Genomic DNA, 16,492 nt, shown 5'->3' on the forward strand with positions numbered 1-16,492 from the left:
CGAGCTGGGAAAGGCCCGAGGCCTCGGTGACAGGCTAGGCGGGTCAGCTTCGCGCGTTGTGCTAAAGAAACCCGGCTCTATTGGGGCATTAGCGTGTCACTGAGGCGGAGCGCAAAGATGGGTGTCATCCTAAGGGTGCTTCACAAAGCGCTGGATGCGTACTCCTCCGATAGGAGGCTGCGCGCACTGCGCTGGCGAGGCAGTGCGCGAGAAGGACCAGGCCGGCTCAGGCAAGCTGCGCAGTAGTGCGTAATGTTGGTGGCCCTAGAGGAGGAGGAGGAGGAGAAGGAGGAAGGCAGAGCGCGGAGCCGGAGGCTGCATCGGCAGCCACGGAGCCTCCTTGCGCAAAGGAGCCAACTGTTTGTCCGGGTAAGCGTGCCCAAGCCCACTGGGACTGCCCCAGGGCGCAGAGAAGGCACTCTGCACGTGGTCAGAGGCACCTGGTTCATTTTTAAAGGGGAAACTTTCCCGGGCTGTATGGGGATTGTTTTTGGATGTTTAAATTGTGTTGTCGCTTGCGCTTTGGCCGTCTTGGGATCCCTTGTACAGTATATCAATTTCAGAAAAGATCCAGTTACAGATAGGTAGCCGTGTTGGTCTGCCATGGTCAAAACAAAATAAAAAAATAAAAAAATTCCTTCCAGTAGCACCTTAAAGACCAACTGAGTTAGTTCTAGGTATGAGCTTTCGTGTGCATGCACACTTCTTCAGATACAGATATTCTTCAGATTCTTCTTCAGATACAGATATTCTTCAGATTCAGATATTCTTCAGAAAAGATCATCAGTCATAAGGAAAACGAAGAAGAGCGTCCTCCGACTCCCACTTAGAAAGGGGCATCCCCAATTCCTCCCTTAGTCGACTCCCGTGACATGTCCCAGTGAAAGGCTGGGGGAAACTGGAGTCCAGCCGGGGCTGCGATCTCCGCACCGGCTACGGGCGCGTCGGGGGCTTAGCCCGGCGAGGCGGCGGGAGCGTCAGGGCTGCCGCGGGGGCGGCTCCGGCTCGGCTGACGTCAGGCGCCCCTTAAAGCGGGGCCGCAGCAGGAGCGGGGCCGCCAGTGGCGGGCCGCCGAGCTCGCCTGCCTGCCTCTCCGCCCGCCTCTCCGCCCGGCCCGATGCGCTTCCGACGACGGCGCCGGCGAGGGGAGCCGTGGCCCGCCGCGCCCGGCTGCTGGCGATGGAGCCATGGCGCTTAGCCGGCGGCGGCGGCGGCGCTGCCGGGCGCTGGTGCTGGGCGCGCTCCTCTCGCTGGCCGGCACCTACCTCTGCTACAGCCTCCTCCTCTTCTGCTGCGCGCCAGAGCCGGAGCCGCTGGCCAGCGGGGAGGCGGCAGCAGCGAGAGCAGCGAGAGCAGCCTCTCCCTGGACGGCCGCCCGCTGCCTGCCTGCTGCTGCCGCCGCCCGCAAGAAACTTCTGCAGAAGTGGCGCGCCTGCCCGGCTGCAGCCAGCTCCACCGCCACGGCCGGCAACGGCTCCTCCTCGCCGCCGCCGCCGCCGCCGCCCGCCTCCCGGAGCGTGGGCACCAAGCGGCTCCCGCACGCACTCATTGTGGGCGTCAAGAAAGGCGGCACCCGCGCGGTGCTGGAGTTCATCCGCGGCCACCCGGCCGTGCGCGCCCTCGGCACCGAGCCCCACTTCTTCGACAGGCACTACGAGCGTGGCCTGGAGTGGTACAGGTGAGCGGCGGCGCAAGGGGAGGGTGGGCAGAGAGGAGCGGCACTCTATACACGCGCGGGAGTCCCGGGCACTGGCTGTGCCTGGCTGGCAACCCCTCTCAAGGCTAGGTCTATATAGCTCGAATCTCCTTGCCCAAGCCATGACATATGCGCATCAATCAGTTCTTAGAGCATGTGCAAAGTGCCTATCCCAGGGCACTGGGGGACTTTCCTCTTCCATGTGTCTTTTGGGCTCATGGGTGCTGGGCGTTAAGTCTTCCCCAGTTCCTTGCAGCTACCACACCCCCCCCCCCAGTCTATCCTCCTCTGGAGGCACCTCTCTGGGTGCGCGGAGAGGTACCGGGAGACTGAGCCCCCGAACCCGCCATCTTCCAGGGCTACGCAGGCCGAGCGCTGCCTTTGCACATCAAGAAGGACTCCTAAACATCGTCGACGTGTCTGCCAGCAAAGCGGACTCATAGGAGGAAAACCCACGTCTCCCTCCCCCCAGCCAGCCAAGTCCAGGGGATAGAAGGCTTAAGATTCTGAATTGTGCAGTGGTTAGCTGCGGAGCTGCTCGCCTCTCTAGGGGCGGGCCTGGCTGGCATTCTGGGTTCTCCAAATTAGAAGCCGTGGAGGGAAGTGGGGGAGCATAGGCATGGGACAGGTGGGGTGAGCTCCCCTGGCCCCCTCCCCTTGCCAATCCACCTCCTCACTGCAGCAAGTCCTGCCTCATTTTGGCCATTTGACAACAGCCCTCACCCAAAGGAGGGCCTTCCCACGTGAAATATACCCAAGCCCCCTGACGGCAGCCCAAAACCCTGATGGAGAGTTGAGCTGGAAGCTTCGCAAATAGAGTGACTGGCAGGGGGCTTTGTAAGGGTGGGCGGCCCGGGGTCTTTATAGACCATCCCTAGACCTCCTCCCCCTTTTAAAAACATAACTGCTTGTTAAACTTTGCACCCAGGGCACATTGCCCAGACCCCGCTCAACCCACCATCTTAATTTGCTCCAAGGCACAAATCTGCCTGCATCCATTGCTGCATGTGGCATTGTGGTCTTATGCCCTTTAAAGTACCCACCTGTCAACGCCCAGCTGGCTGGTGATGTACCAGCAGAGGGAGCTTGGCTTCCATTTTAGTTAGTCTTGCATTGCATTGCCCAAAAGTTATTTCTGTTCTCTTTGTGTTGGGTTTTGGGCTTAAAAAATAAAAAATGCTCACAACAGCCCTGCGGGGTAGATTAGATTGTGAAGTGCTTGCACAGGTCCACATAACAACTTCAGGACCGTATCAGGCATCTGGCACTGGGCCTCCTGCCATGTTTGAACCCAGCAGCACACCCTGCACAGTGCTGCCACTTTGACTTGGGATCATAGCCACTTCCATCTGTTTTTATGCAGAAAAAGCTCCTCCTGTGCCACAGATCAGGGTGGTATTTAAATCTTCCAGGAGCTCTTGTGCATTCTCCACCTCCAACCCCTGGAGCTTCAGCAAGGAACAAATGCTTTCTCAGCTCCTTTGCTACCAAGCAAGTAGGCCGAGGCTGGCATCCTGCATTCCACACCCACCCGTCAAAAGGAGAAGCCTCTCCTCCTCCCCGGCCCCAGAGTTGCCCAGGAAACCTAATTCCCAGCCCAAGTGGGATATGTGTATCATAAAACTTGCATTCCAAATCAGCTTTACAAATTGTGCTAGAACATGTGCATAATGTGGGTCTTTTTAACTGGGGAGCCTGAAGCCAAGAAGAGCTGTTTGTGGACCTTCTCCCTGAGTCTCTGCCTTCAGCTGAGTCTGAAGCACTTCCAGGAACACATAGATCTTGTTATCCTCAGAGAAATGACGCCTCGGAAAAAGCTGGGGGTGGGGGTGGGGAGGATCTTTTGTGGTTTCACTTGCCTGAATATGGCACAGGAAGTACTGTCAAGCCAAGATGTGCTGGCCTTTGCAGTGGGACTTAGAGCCCTTTGTACCTGTGTGATCTCAAGGTGTGCTCTTTCCCTGCACATCCCTAGTGAGGTCTCCATTCTTGCCTTCAGGCCACTACTGCTCAGCAGAGGTGTCCTGCCTGCTGGCACAACCCCATCATGCCGGACTAGCTGCCAGCAACACACTGGGTTACACCATTTTTTTGAGCTAGCCTTCGCCAACATGGCACCCTCCAGATGTTTTGGACTTCATCCCCCATCATCCATACAGCCAGCATTGCCTGAAGTCAAGGGTGATGGGGACAGATGGTTTATGCAGTCCCTGGGCTGGCCAAGTGTCCTACCTCAGATTCAGCCCAGCTGTCCCTTGGAGGTGGCAGCTGTTCACATAAGTGTATCAATGTGCAGGACTAAGGACAGGATTAGGGAGCAGGAGCTGTGCTGGGACGACTCCCTGCCTTGAGAGGAATGACGTACTGTACTACCTTCGGTGTCAGGTCGTTGCTTGACTGGATTGGGTGAGTGCGTGAAGATGCTTTGCTAAGTTGCACCAATGCCTGGTAGATCAGGGGAATGCTTCGGATATAGACTATCTTTAGTTCAGCAAAGCCTTTCGATATGTTCCCTCTGATGTTCTTGTTAGCAGGCTGGTAAATTTGGGGTGGGTGATACTACTGTAGCTGGTTGATGGACCAAAGAATGGCTCTCAGTGGCATCGCATCAACCTGGGGATAAGCAGGGTGTTGCAGGATTCCTTCCTAGGCCCCGTGTTTGAGATCTTTAGAGATTAAATGGGCAAAAGAGTGGAGGGGATACTTATCAGATTTGCAGAAGATACCAAACTGGGTGGAGTAGCAAATCGTGCATAAGACAGAAACAGAACCCAATATGCTCTGGATAGGATGGAGAACTGAGGTCAAAACAATCATAAACCAATTTCAACAGCGGTACATGTAAAACAGTAAGATTCAGGATGGTTTACCAGAAGTCAATGTGAAAAGGATCTAAGGGGTTTAATAGAATACAGCGTGACAGTGCAGCAAACAAGGCTCATGCCATTCTAGGCTGTATCAACAGAAGCATAATGCCCAGGTCTCAAAAAAGTAATGGTGCCACTCTGTTCTGCTTGGGGTCAGATCTCATGTGGAACATTATTTCCAGGCCTGAGTATTGCAGTTTAAGAAGGATACAGATAAACGTGTTCAGAAGAGGGTGACAGGAAAGGTTGAAGGAACTGCATATGTTTAGCCTGGAGAACAGACAATTAACAGGTAATATTGTCATTGATGTTTTAATTGTATTTATAAAAGTACTTGCATACTGCCTTCTCACAAGGCATCAAGGCACTAGCCATCTTCAAATGTCTGTAGGACCTGAACCAAGAGGTACAAATGGTAATTAAAAAAAATATTTAGACCATATTTAGAATGTGAAGGCAGTATAAACAGTATGACAGGAGAACTAAACTGCAGCTGCCTCAGAAGGGTGTGGGCTGCCCTTCATTAGGTTGTCACCAGCCTCTGCTTAAAAACTTCTATTTGGAAGCTACATTATACTGAGTCAGACCACTGGCCTATGTACCCCAGCAGTGTCTGCACTGACTGGCAGCAACACTGCAGGTTTCAAGCAGGATGTCTTTCCCTGCCCAGTTTGGAGATGCCATCAGGGATTGAACCCCCCCTCCCCCCGGGGCTCACTGAGTTACAGCCCTTTGCCTGAAAGGGATTCTGTTACAGTGGGCTTCCTGCAGTGGCAAGGGGTCAGTCTCGATGACCTTTGGGTTCCCTTCCAGCTGTATGATTTTACATGGACAACCTTGCGTCAAACACTCACCGCAAATTATTTCAAGTTAGGTTGTCATGAATTCTGCCTTCCTTCACACTGAATGAATGCATTGTGTGGGCAGGTTTATTTGCTGATAATCTACACGTGAATTGTAGGAAGCCATGAATAAATATACAAATCAATAAATATATATTTGAGTAAAAAGAAGAAGAAGAAGACTTCAACATGTGCATGGCCAGCAAATGGGGAGGGGGTGAGGCTCTGCGTATGTGTCCTCTGGGGGCCTGCTTCGTGCTCCAATCCATCTCTACCAACCCACAAAACAACATAAGGTGCCCAGGCAGAACAGCTAAATGAGACTTTTCAAGGTTCATGATATTCCTTCAATTTCCAACACATGCCAGAACTGAAAAAATAAAGCAGAGTGTGCTGGACTGATTTGGCTCTTGCAAAATGGAGCACCCAACCTGCTCTGGGCATGGCAGGTCTTGTCCTCCTGTGTATAATAGGATGGGCTCGAGTTCCTTTGCCAAGATGCCCTGGAATGCAGCCTTGGCATGGATGCTAACACCTTGAGAGAGGGGCAGAGGGAATGTCAACAGCCTGGTCTGGGGTGCTGAGCAGCAAGGAAGTGAACCATCTCCCCAACCCTGGGTGGCTTGACCTTCTGGCAAGCCGGCCAGTCCTCTTCTGTGTGCTGCTCTTTATAGACGGACATTTGAAGCTGTCTCCTGCTGGCTGGTTCATCTCTCTGCATGTTGGCTCCTTGAATTGGTTGTGGTCTCAGACTGAGAGCATGCAAGGGCTTGAGAGGAAGGTTCTCTCCCCCAAACCTTGCTGCAGCCTGATATCTCTTCTCTGGAGCTGCTTCTGTGCAGCAAACAGCTGCTGCTCCTTGCCAGCCCTCTGGTGACTAGCCTGCCCTCCTCTTCCATCTCTCTCTCTTTGGGATCTGGCTGTCCCCCTACCTGTTTGCCTAACAGACAGTGCTCTAAACAGCAGCTGATATTAACAACATCTGCAGAACTTAAACTCTTGCAGTCTTATGCACCACCTGACTTGCTCCTGAGTGATCACGCCAGCCAGTACTCTCTCCCTGGGCACGTAACATTTCTTCTAAATGAGCTTTTAATTAAAGAATAATTATTGGAGCATCTGAGTTTGCCTGAAGGGCAGAGGATGTGCAGCATCTCCACTGCCCACAAAGAGGGAAGGTTTTCTGGGTGCTTTTAATGTCTGCTGAATTGCCAGGGCATGTCCCACCTTCTGCCCTACTCCTAGCAGTGTGCAAAGATTTTGCCTGGCATTTGCCTTTTTCTGTGGCTTGGGACGCTGCTTCCCTTTGCTACTCAAAAGAAAAGCCCTTTTGCAAGCCAATGTGTGGTGTTAGGTGTGCCATCTGTTGTTGTGGTCTGTAATTCATGTAATGCTTTGATTTTGAAAAACAACAACAAAAAACACCCTTATAATTTTTGTTTCTCAGAGACGCTTTTGTTGTTTTGCACTAACCAGAGCACCATTTCTTGCGACGAACCTGCACACGTATTTCCTGCAGGAAAAAATACACTTATGGGACTGTTGGAAAAGAAGGGAGGAGTCAATGACTTATGTCTACTCACAGGTTGGGGTTAAGGTATAATGTCCCTTCTTTCCCCCCCCCTCCAGCATTGGGTTTTTATTTCTCCACATTTGCTTGGCTGACTAGCCCTGCTTCCTGTCTCCAGTGAGAGGCAGGCAGCATTCTGCCATTCTGGGACCAAGTTTCATTGGCATAGCCATGCTGGTTGGCTGTGCTGCAATTCTGCGAAGAAAAACAAAAATTAAAAAGAAACATTTATGGGCATTCTTAACAAATGAGATGAAACTAGGGCTGTGTATGTCTGTCAGTTTCAGTTTCTCTCTTCCTTATTTCTTCTAAATCTTAAATTCAGTTCTGCATATTTCCCCATCAGTTTGTGAGTTTGTTAGCTATGAGTCTTTCATTGCAGGGCTTGGACTAGATGGTTGCTTGGGTCCCCTCCAAGTCTACCATTCTATGATTCCATGGATTCTCATGAAAATTCACCAGCCATTTTAGTGCAAAATTCTCCTGATATGCACATTTTTGCAAAGCTGTTTCTCCTTACGGGGCATCGTTGTATGCCATTTTCACTAAATAAGTGCATTTTTGTACATGTTATTCCACTGGGGAACGGCATGCAAAATTCAGCGGGGTTTAACTTTCAAAGGATGGTTTTGTGTTTTGGCTCGCATATTGCTTCAGAAAGTGTGAATTATGTGGGCTGGCCTTTAAATGCAAGTGGGTGTGGTCCCTCTTTGCTGGTCAGCCAGGGCCAAAGCTGTTGTCATCTTCCTGGGTTGCTCATGGGCATGGCAAGTTGTGCCACCTGCCTTAACTAGCCAGGCACATCCTTGCCAGCTAAATCATGGGGAATTGGCCCTGAGGCCATCAAGGGATCTGTTTATCTCTCCTGTGAGAACTCCTGCTTTCTGAGTTTGGCTCATGGCGACTCTGGCGCTGAAGGATGGGAGAGAGTGGAGTTTTTGCTGTTTGCCGTTTGGGAACCTTGCCAAGCTAAACACTTCATTTTCCTGCTGACAAGTGACTAAGACCCAGGATTATCCTGAAGTCAGCTGGCATGCTCTGCAAGGAGAGACTTGGGTCCCTGCCTGCTCAGTCTTCTGCACACAATGGGGACAACAATGACACAAACAAATATATTTACTCTTCTGTGTTGCAAATGGAACAAGCACCGGCTTGGGAGAATGAATAGAGGGGGGGCAGAAATTCTGGCAGTGCCTTGGGTGGGGCAGAGAGCATGTGCACAGAAGCCACTCAGATGCACTTTTCAAATCAGCCTGCCTCTGGGAGAGAGAGCATTTCTGAACGTGAGTCAAAGGCCCACCCCCATGGGGGGAGTCTTGCACAGGCAAAGGGTTCTCCAGTGCCTGATCCATCCTGCCACAGGTCATAGGGAGAATTAACTCTCCTCCTGACAGAAGCTTTGCATTGCTGCAGCCCTGCCTAAGGTGGCCGAGCAAATCACACTCAATTTACAAAGGGGAGCAGAGAGGGCATCTAGTCTTCTGTCCTTGCGGATCCAGCTTTTTCTCTCTCAAGTCCCACTTACTCACACAAGGAGCATGAACCCAGGTGGGCAGGGGGAGTCTGTAGGGGGAAAGGCAGCCTCTCTGGTATATGGGGCAGCTCTGTAGAGAGGGAATTCCACAACTTATGGGCTGCCACAGAGAATGCCCTCTCCCAGGCAGCCACCATCAAGCTTCCAAGGCTGGTGGAACTACCAGAGGGGCCCCTCTGCTGATCTTAACACCTGGGTCTGTAGGGAAGAAAGTGACTTCACAGGCTTAGGAGCCAACTCCCCGGGGCTGAGGTTCCCCCCCTAAAATATTTGCGGGGGTTGCCCCCCACAAAATTCATGGGCATTTCCATTCAAATGGTGTGTGTGCCAGATCTTGTGATCAGTTATGTGGGATGACACTTACATGGCTCCCCCAATATTTTATTCAAGTTGGCACCCCTGCTCTCAGATATTTGGGGCCTAAGTTGTTTAGGGCTTTAAAGACTAACCTGAGTCTCTTGAGCTGAGTCTGGAAATGAAGTGGCATAGAGCATAAAGCTGGTGTTAGTCTTCCCTGCGCCAGGAGGTTTCTAGAGAGGATGTGGCATTCCCTGCCAGCTGTGCCAACAGAGCACGCTGGAGATCAGGAGGCACATCTTACTGCTGCCACCACCCGAGTCAAGTACCTGAGTGGCATGTAGGTTTAATTGGCCCTTTGCTTTGCTCTGAGCCTCATAAATCCAGATTATGAGTCCTATTGTTTAAAGGCTGTCAGCAAGATGCTAATTCAGTGTCAGGGAGCCCCTGCTCCCACTGCTGGGTTTAGATCACAAAAACAGGTTTGGGTCATCCATCAGCGCCAGACAGCTTTATAAGCAGCTCAGCGTTGGTGGGAGATTCATAAAACGGCTGTTTCATTAACGGGCCACCTCTGGGCTTAATAAAGCTCTATTCCGTGAGGAATTGGGTCCATGTATTTAAAAAACAAAAATCACAGGTCCTAATCAATTACAAAAAGTGCAGAATAAACTGCATTAATAAATTAGAGGAGCAGAGCCAAGAGCTCTCAAAATCTGCAGAATGGAATAGTGGCGTTTGCAGCCCCTGAGCAACAGAGGAGTGCCAAGGTGGCAAGAAGGGAGGGGAGTTGCAGGCGGAAGAAGAGATAATAAGCAATGGTTTCAGCTGGGGAAAGGGAAAGGTGTGTCTTCCCAGCAGCCATGCATCTTTCAGGCTGTGAAAGTCTCCCTGGAGTGGAGAGAAGCCCCACAGGCTGAAATGCACTTGATTTTGGCTCCTTTGTTTCTCATTTGTCCAATCTTAATTCAAGTTCTCCACATTTCTGCAGGAGTTTACAAATTTATTTTTCAGAAGTCGTCATGAAAATTCACCGCAGGCACAGCATGTGAGGACTAGTAAGGGGAGGGCGCCTTTGCAGAAGGGCATTGTTTCATTTTCCCATTCTTATAAGACTGACAGTTCAAGAGAAAAATAGGGAAACCATTAGTATCCAAGTATCTGGGGAATTACCATCAGTTAATGTTTATTATTCCTTAAGTCCTCTCAATTTGGCAAACATGACAATGCTGACTGTCCTCTTCTATATTAGATACTTATCGAGAAAGAATGCTGTCTTAGTGCAGCCTGTTCTACTGCTGTTTGACACATGAAAATCATTGTAGCCATCAATAAAAACATAAATGCATGTCTGGACAGGCCCCCAAATGAAGGCCTGACTGCACTGCAAAAATAAGGGCTCCACTCCACCAGCCTATGGTGGCTGACCCTTTCCCACTAATCCAGGACTTCCACTATTAGAATACACTTCATCTAGTCCTTAATTAAAAACAACATTCCCATATGCAAGTAAAAGAATGTTTCTTTGCTTTTCTTGAATAAATTTTATTGGTATTTAAAAAGAGAAATACAAAGAATATTTTTTAAAATTTCTTTAAGTGATAGATATTATAGAGATTTTCTGGATATGATGATGAAATAGTCACTGCCTTGGATAATTTGAATATGAGGCAAGGGAATCCCTTTCTTCCCCAGGGAGTCACACTTGTTGTAGCTTTTTAAAATGATGTCCACAGCAAGTACTATGGAGACAATGATGTTATGTTGTTGTTGTTTAGTCGTTTAGTCGTGTCCGACTCTTCGTGACCCCATGGACCAGAGCACGCCAGGCACTTCTGTCTTCCACTGCCTCCCACAGTTTGGTCAGACTCATGTTCGTAGCTTCGAGAACACTGTCTAACCATCTCATCCTCTGTCGTCCCCTTCTTCTTGTGCCCTCAATCTTTACCAACATCAGGGTCTTTTCCAGGGAGTCTTCTCTTCTCATGAGGTGGCCAAAGTATTGGAGCCTCAGCTTCACGATCTGTCCTTCCAGTGAGCACTCAAGGCTGATTTCCTTAAGAATGAATACGTTTGATCTTCTTGCAGTCCATGGGACTCTCAAGAGTCTCCTCCAGCACCATAATTCAAAAGCATCAATTCTTCGGCGATCAGCCTTCTTTATGTTATAGAATGATGTTATAGAAAAGGTTTAATATAAGGACCTATGGAGGGCAGTCTAGAGATTTGGAGGAATCTGTAAATGTGAATGGTAGTTTTGCTATAATTATATACTTGTAAAATCAAATAAAAACTATTTTTAAAAAATTTTAAAAGTTAAAAGTTAAACAAGGGGGGGCGGGGAGATGTCTGCAGCAGAAGTCCAAATGGGGGTTTCTGGACATTTTGTGGCAAAGAAGGGCTTCCAGTCACCTCCTGACCATGCAAAGATGATGGCTGGTTCAAGGCTTGCTTGCAGAGACCAGTGGCCCATCTAATCCATCATTCTCTTCTCACATGGCCACCCAGATGCCCCAATGGGAAACCAGCAAGCAGGACCAGATCACAAGAGCAGTCTCCTCTCCTTTGGTTTGCAGCAACTGGCATTCTGAAGCATTGTGGCCTCCAACACTGGAGGGAAGCCATAGTCATCTTGGCTAGCAGCCATCATATTATATAAAAATAGAAAAGTAGAGTTGGAAGGGTCCCTGTCAGGTTTCAGGGAATCCGATCCCTCCCTCAGTGGCAGCCAAAAAGCAGATTTGCAAACAAGGGAGTTCTTAGAACGTAATTTATTCAGTATTCAGAGAGACAGACAAAGAAATGAAGTCTCTATTACCGGTAAATAATGGCATTGCTCCGAGTAAAGGCCAACCCCCTCTGTCTCATCCTATGTCATCCCTGCTCTGGCTTATCTGAGCTTTCTGCCTCTGAGCTTTCTGTTCTACTACTCTCAATGCACGCCTGGTCCTGGACGGGGGCGGGGGTCAGGAATGCTTCCTGGAGACACTGAGTCTGTCAGCTATCTCTCCCCCCAGTGCATCTTCTTCCTGCTGTTCCTCTTCAAATATTTCCCAGCTTCTCCCCTCTGCAGCCTCTGAACTATGCCCTTCTGCAAACCACTGTTCTGAATCTATACGGTCCTCCTGTTCTTGGGAAGGTTCAGGAGAAGGGATGCAGCCCCCATCATTCCTCCCCACTCCTGACAGTCCCCAAGGGCCATCTACTTCACACACACACACCCCGCAGTGATAGCCCTCTGCCTCCTGTGGGAGCAAGCCATGTGCGAAGAAATCCTCTCTTTTTATTTGCTTTGCAACTGACCTCTGCCTGCGCTGCCTTCCTCTCTTGCAGGCGCCTGATGCCCCGCACCCTGGAGACCCAGATCACCATGGAGAAGACGCCCAGCTACTTTGTCACACGGGAAGCCCCCCGGCGGATCTTCAACATGTCTCGGGAGACCAAGCTGATTGTGGTGGTGCGCAACCCGGTGACCCGGGCCATCTCCGACTACACCCAGACACTCTCCAAGAAGCCTGACATCCCCACCTTTGAGGGCCTCTCCTTCCGCAACCGCAGCCTGGGCCTGGTGGACACTTCCTGGAGCGCCATCCGGATCGGCCTCTACGCCCTGCACCTGGAGAGCTGGCTCCAGTACTTCCCGCTCTCCCAGATGCACTTTGTCAGCGGCGAGCGGCTCATCACCGACCCGGCGGGGGAGATGGGCAAGATCCAGGACTTCCTGGGCATCCAGAGGCTCATCAGTGAGAAGCACTTCTACTTCAACAAGACCAAGGGCTTCCCCTGCTTGAAGAAGGCCACCCCCGGAGGCACGTTGCCACGCTGCCTGGGCAAGTCCAAGGGCAGGACTCATGTCCAGATCGACCCCGAGGTCATTGAGCAGCTGCAGGACTTCTACCACCCCTACAATGTCAAGTTCTACGAGACGGTGGGCCAGGACTTCCGATGGGAATAAGCACTTGGACAGGGAGCAGCTGTGATTTTTGGGGGGAGAGGGGAGTTTCATACAAACGTAGGAAGCTGCCTTAGACTGAGTCAGACCATTGCTCCATCTAGCTCAGTATTGTCTGCACTGACTGGCAGTAGTGGCTCCACAGGGATTCAGGAAGGGGACATTCCTAACCCTTCCTGAGATGCTACAGGAGAGGATTGAACCTGGGACCTTCCGCATGCAACACAGGTTGCTCTGTCACTGAACTACAGTCCTTCCCCTTAGGAATAAAGACCCCAGTCCTGAATATTCTGAATGAACGTAGGAAGCTGCCTTCTGCTGAGTCAGTGTCCATCTAGCTCAGCATTGTCCACACTGACTGGCAGCAATGGCTCTCCAGGGTTTGCAGGCAGGAGTCCCTCCTAACCCTTTCTGGAGAGGCACCATCAGGCATCGAACCAAGAACCTTCTGCTTGCAAGGCAGGTGCTCCAACCCCTGAGCTACGGCCCTTCTCCCTCCACCCCCTCCACTGGGCTGCCTTGGCCTTCCTCTTGGCCCATGGCAAATGGTTGGCAGGAGCAAACATTCTGAAGGGCCAAGGGGTGCCTGTCACCACCACCCTGACTTCACTGGTTTGTGGCCACACACTGCCAGTGCCTCCTCCCCTGGTTGCATTTTTGCACATGGGCAGCTGGGCTGGGGAAGCTCCAGAAGGTCCCTTTGTTTGGTGTAATGAGGGTGTGTGATGCCCAAGGATGGATTTTATTTTTTAATAACGATAATACATGCATATATATATATATATATTATATATACATAAATATAGTCTATAAATCAATATCACTGCCTAGGCACTACTTGGCACCTGAGATATCCAGGGTTTCTGGTTTAAGACCCTTCAGAGCAGCCCTCAGGCAAAGGAGCTAGAATGTGAGATCTGGGGGAGCCATGGTGGGGGTGCCTACCCTTCCACCTGCTGAAAAAGTGAAAGGGGTCCCACACCTTCTCAGGGGGTGTCAGCCTCATGCCAAAGGACTGGCCCCTCTGCTCCTTCTCTTTGGGGGGCTTTTGCGTGAGCCCTGTGTCTCTCCCACCCCCGCCCCCCTACACCGTCCTGTTATGACATTTCTGTCCTGTGAATAAAGCACAGATTTCTGCTGTTACGGGTACTTCAGGCACAGCCCCTTCTCCCTGTTCAGGATGTGACCTGCCCCACCCTCCTTGCCCCCACCTCCTGTGAAATAAAATAATGCAAACATCCATCAGAGAGAGAGATTTTACTCAGTGATGCTGGGGGGGGGGAGGGAGACAGCTGACCGGGTCCTTTTCTTAGGTGATCCTCCTTAGAGCTCCTCTTCCCTCCAGGGCAAAGGGTGTGGAGGGGCTGCTTCACCAGTCCCAGTTGGGAAAGGCTCTGTTTCACCTTCTACCAAAGCTCTGCATTCAGAAGCACCCCAGAGGCTACAGGGGGTGGGCATTGTGGGTGCCCTGACCCCGGGCACAGAGGATGAGCAGGCCCTGGTGATACTTGTGAGCAGGACATCCTGAGTGCCAGTCTCCCTCATGGCCACCCTTTCACCATGCCCCTGTGAGGGCTAGTCAGTGAAGATGCCCTTTGACCAGTGTAGATGCTTTGGCTTCAAGACATCAGCTATGCCCTCACCTGGCATTTGGAGCCCATAGAAAGCACACACCCCTCCAGAATCCCGGGAAGTGCAGTTTGCCACCACAGAGCTACAAATCTCAGCGCCCTTAAAGGTAAAGGTAAAGGGACCCCTGACCATTTGGTCCAATCATGGCCGACTGGGGTTGTGGCGCTCATCTCGCTTTACTGGCCGAGAGAGCCGGCGTACAGCTTCCGGGTCATGTGGCCAGCATGAATAAGCCACTTCTGGAGAACCAGAGCAGCATACGGAAACGCCGTTTACCTTCCCACCAGAGTGGTACCTATTTATCTACTTGCACTTTGATGTGTTTTTGAACTGCTAGGTTGGCAGGAGCTGGGATTGAGCAATGGGAGTTCACCCCATTGCAGGGATTCGAACTGCTGACCTTCTGATTGGAAAGTCCTAGGCTCTGTGGTTTAACCCACAGCACCACCCATGTCCCTTAAGCTGCATGAAATGTATGGTGTGGACACAGCCAGAGAGAGCAACTGGCCTCGGGTCACCCAGTGACCTTTGTGACTGGTTAGTGGGTTGATCTGGGGTCTCTCCACCTACCCACCCCATTTTAACCCACTGGCTTGGCCTCTCTACGACCTCCTGCTGGAGGGAAGCAAGACCCAGCTGACTTTTGGTTCACCTGAAGCAACTGTCAAATCAGGCTCCTTTATAATGTGGGAGCAAAGTATCCCTTTCATTCCCCTCTTTGATCTTTCTCTGTGTGTGGTTTTTAAAAAAGAATGAGCACTTTCCCCTTGAACGTTGCTCTCACCCTCCTATCAGCCCTGCAGGGAAGCAGAATAACCTGATCATGGCAGAGGAGGTGAGGAAGTACGTAGCAGCATAGGCAGCTGTCTTATACTGAATCGCACCTACTGGTCCATTTAGCTCAGTACTGTCTACACTGACTGGCAGCAGCTCTCAAGGGTTCCAGGCAGCGGGGTCTCTCCAACCCCAGCCTGGAAGAGCCACTAAGGATCCCGGGGTTTTCTCAGATGCAGGCAGAAAGCAGAGCGGCGATGGTGGCAGCAGCAGCAGCAGTTCCCCTTCTTGGAGCAAGAAACAGGTGACAAGGATGGCTGCATTTGTGCCAAAGTGTTGCTGCTGGAGCTGCTGCTCCTACCTCCTCCGCCTCCGCCTCCTCCTTGTGCCAGGGACAAGGCAGGCCGCGCGGCTTGGTGCACAGCCAGTGGGGATTTATGGGCATGCTTAATAGGCTGTTTTATGGGAACCCGCAGTCCTAATTGAATGTCAAGTGCTGCTCTGAATTGCCTCGGAAGGAGGAGCCTCACCTCCTCTGCTCCCAAATTAGTTCTCGGCTTTATTAGGGGCTTCTCCATTTGCAACCATGTGGGGGACAAACCAATGGCTCAAATGTAATTTGGGGTGGAGGGGAGAGAAGAGAAGAGAAGGAAGAGGCTTTGGTTCTGCTCAGGGTTTTGAAATTGTCCCAAATATGGGGGAGACACACTGGAGTTGGGGAGCTGGTGGAAGTCTGGTTCCTGAAATGTCCTGGCTGGAGTTGGGTCTCCTAAAGAGAGTGAGACCCCCCACTCTTGGCCGCAGCTAGGCAGTACAAACTGAGCTGAGGCTCAAGGTGGTAACTCCAGCCCCCACAACCTGGTGTGCTTTTTCTGCATTTGGTGAAATAAAATGTTGGACTTGAAGGTCAAACATACGCATGTCAACTGATCTTGGATTTCAGTCTCAAAGTGCCCCAGTGAAATGCAAGAGCAACTAGATTTGCAATGAAAGAGCCTTGCCCAAGTCAGCTTGGGGGAGAGGGGCTCCCCCTGGAGTTGTGGTGTCTCTGTTGCCCTGTAAGGTGCCAAGCAGGAGGTGAGCAGAAGTGCCAACATGGTTTAATGTCCCACAAGTCTGTCCTGTGTGGGGTGGGTGGCAGCAGGGCACAGGGCAGCTTTGGCTGTCAGAGTCACCCAACCCCTCAAGAGACCCAACTAGGAAATGCAAAGGGGGAAGGTTCTTCACTATGGCACACAGAAAAGGCTATACCCCAAAGTCACACCTCCCCTGAGCCTTGTGAGGCGAAATGGGCAGGAACCAGTGGGAGAGTCCTGGGCTGGGACCTG

The 16,492-nt window shown here is 51.2% G+C and overlaps 1 protein-coding gene across 1 annotated transcript; it reads left to right on the forward strand.

Moving 5' to 3' along the window:
* The first annotated feature begins 1,172 nt into the window (after nt 1-1,172).
* LOC309329622 (heparan sulfate glucosamine 3-O-sulfotransferase 2-like) lies at nt 1,173-14,000 on the forward strand. The gene is made up of 2 exons (XM_081840576.1): nt 1,173-1,678; nt 12,140-14,000. Exons 1-2 carry the CDS (start codon nt 1,188-1,190, stop codon nt 12,759-12,761), a joined length of 1,113 nt encoding a protein of 370 aa, XP_081696702.1. The 5' UTR covers nt 1,173-1,187; the 3' UTR covers nt 12,762-14,000.
* Nucleotides 14,001-16,492: the final 2,492 nt, after the last annotated feature.

Source organism: Podarcis erhardii (genome assembly GCF_964252035.2).
Source record: "Podarcis erhardii genome assembly, chromosome: 14".
Taxonomy (NCBI): Eukaryota; Metazoa; Chordata; class Lepidosauria; order Squamata; family Lacertidae; genus Podarcis; species Podarcis erhardii.

Coding starts and splice junctions, on each gene's coding strand:
- LOC309329622 (XM_081840576.1), top strand. CDS start 1,188: ATGGCGCTTAGCCGGCGGCGGCGGCGGCGCTGCCGGGCGCTGGTGCTG. Junction 1,679..12,139: donor CGTGGCCTGGAGTGGTACAG/GTGAGCGGCGGC, acceptor CCTCTCTTGCAG/GCGCCTGATGCCCCGCACCC.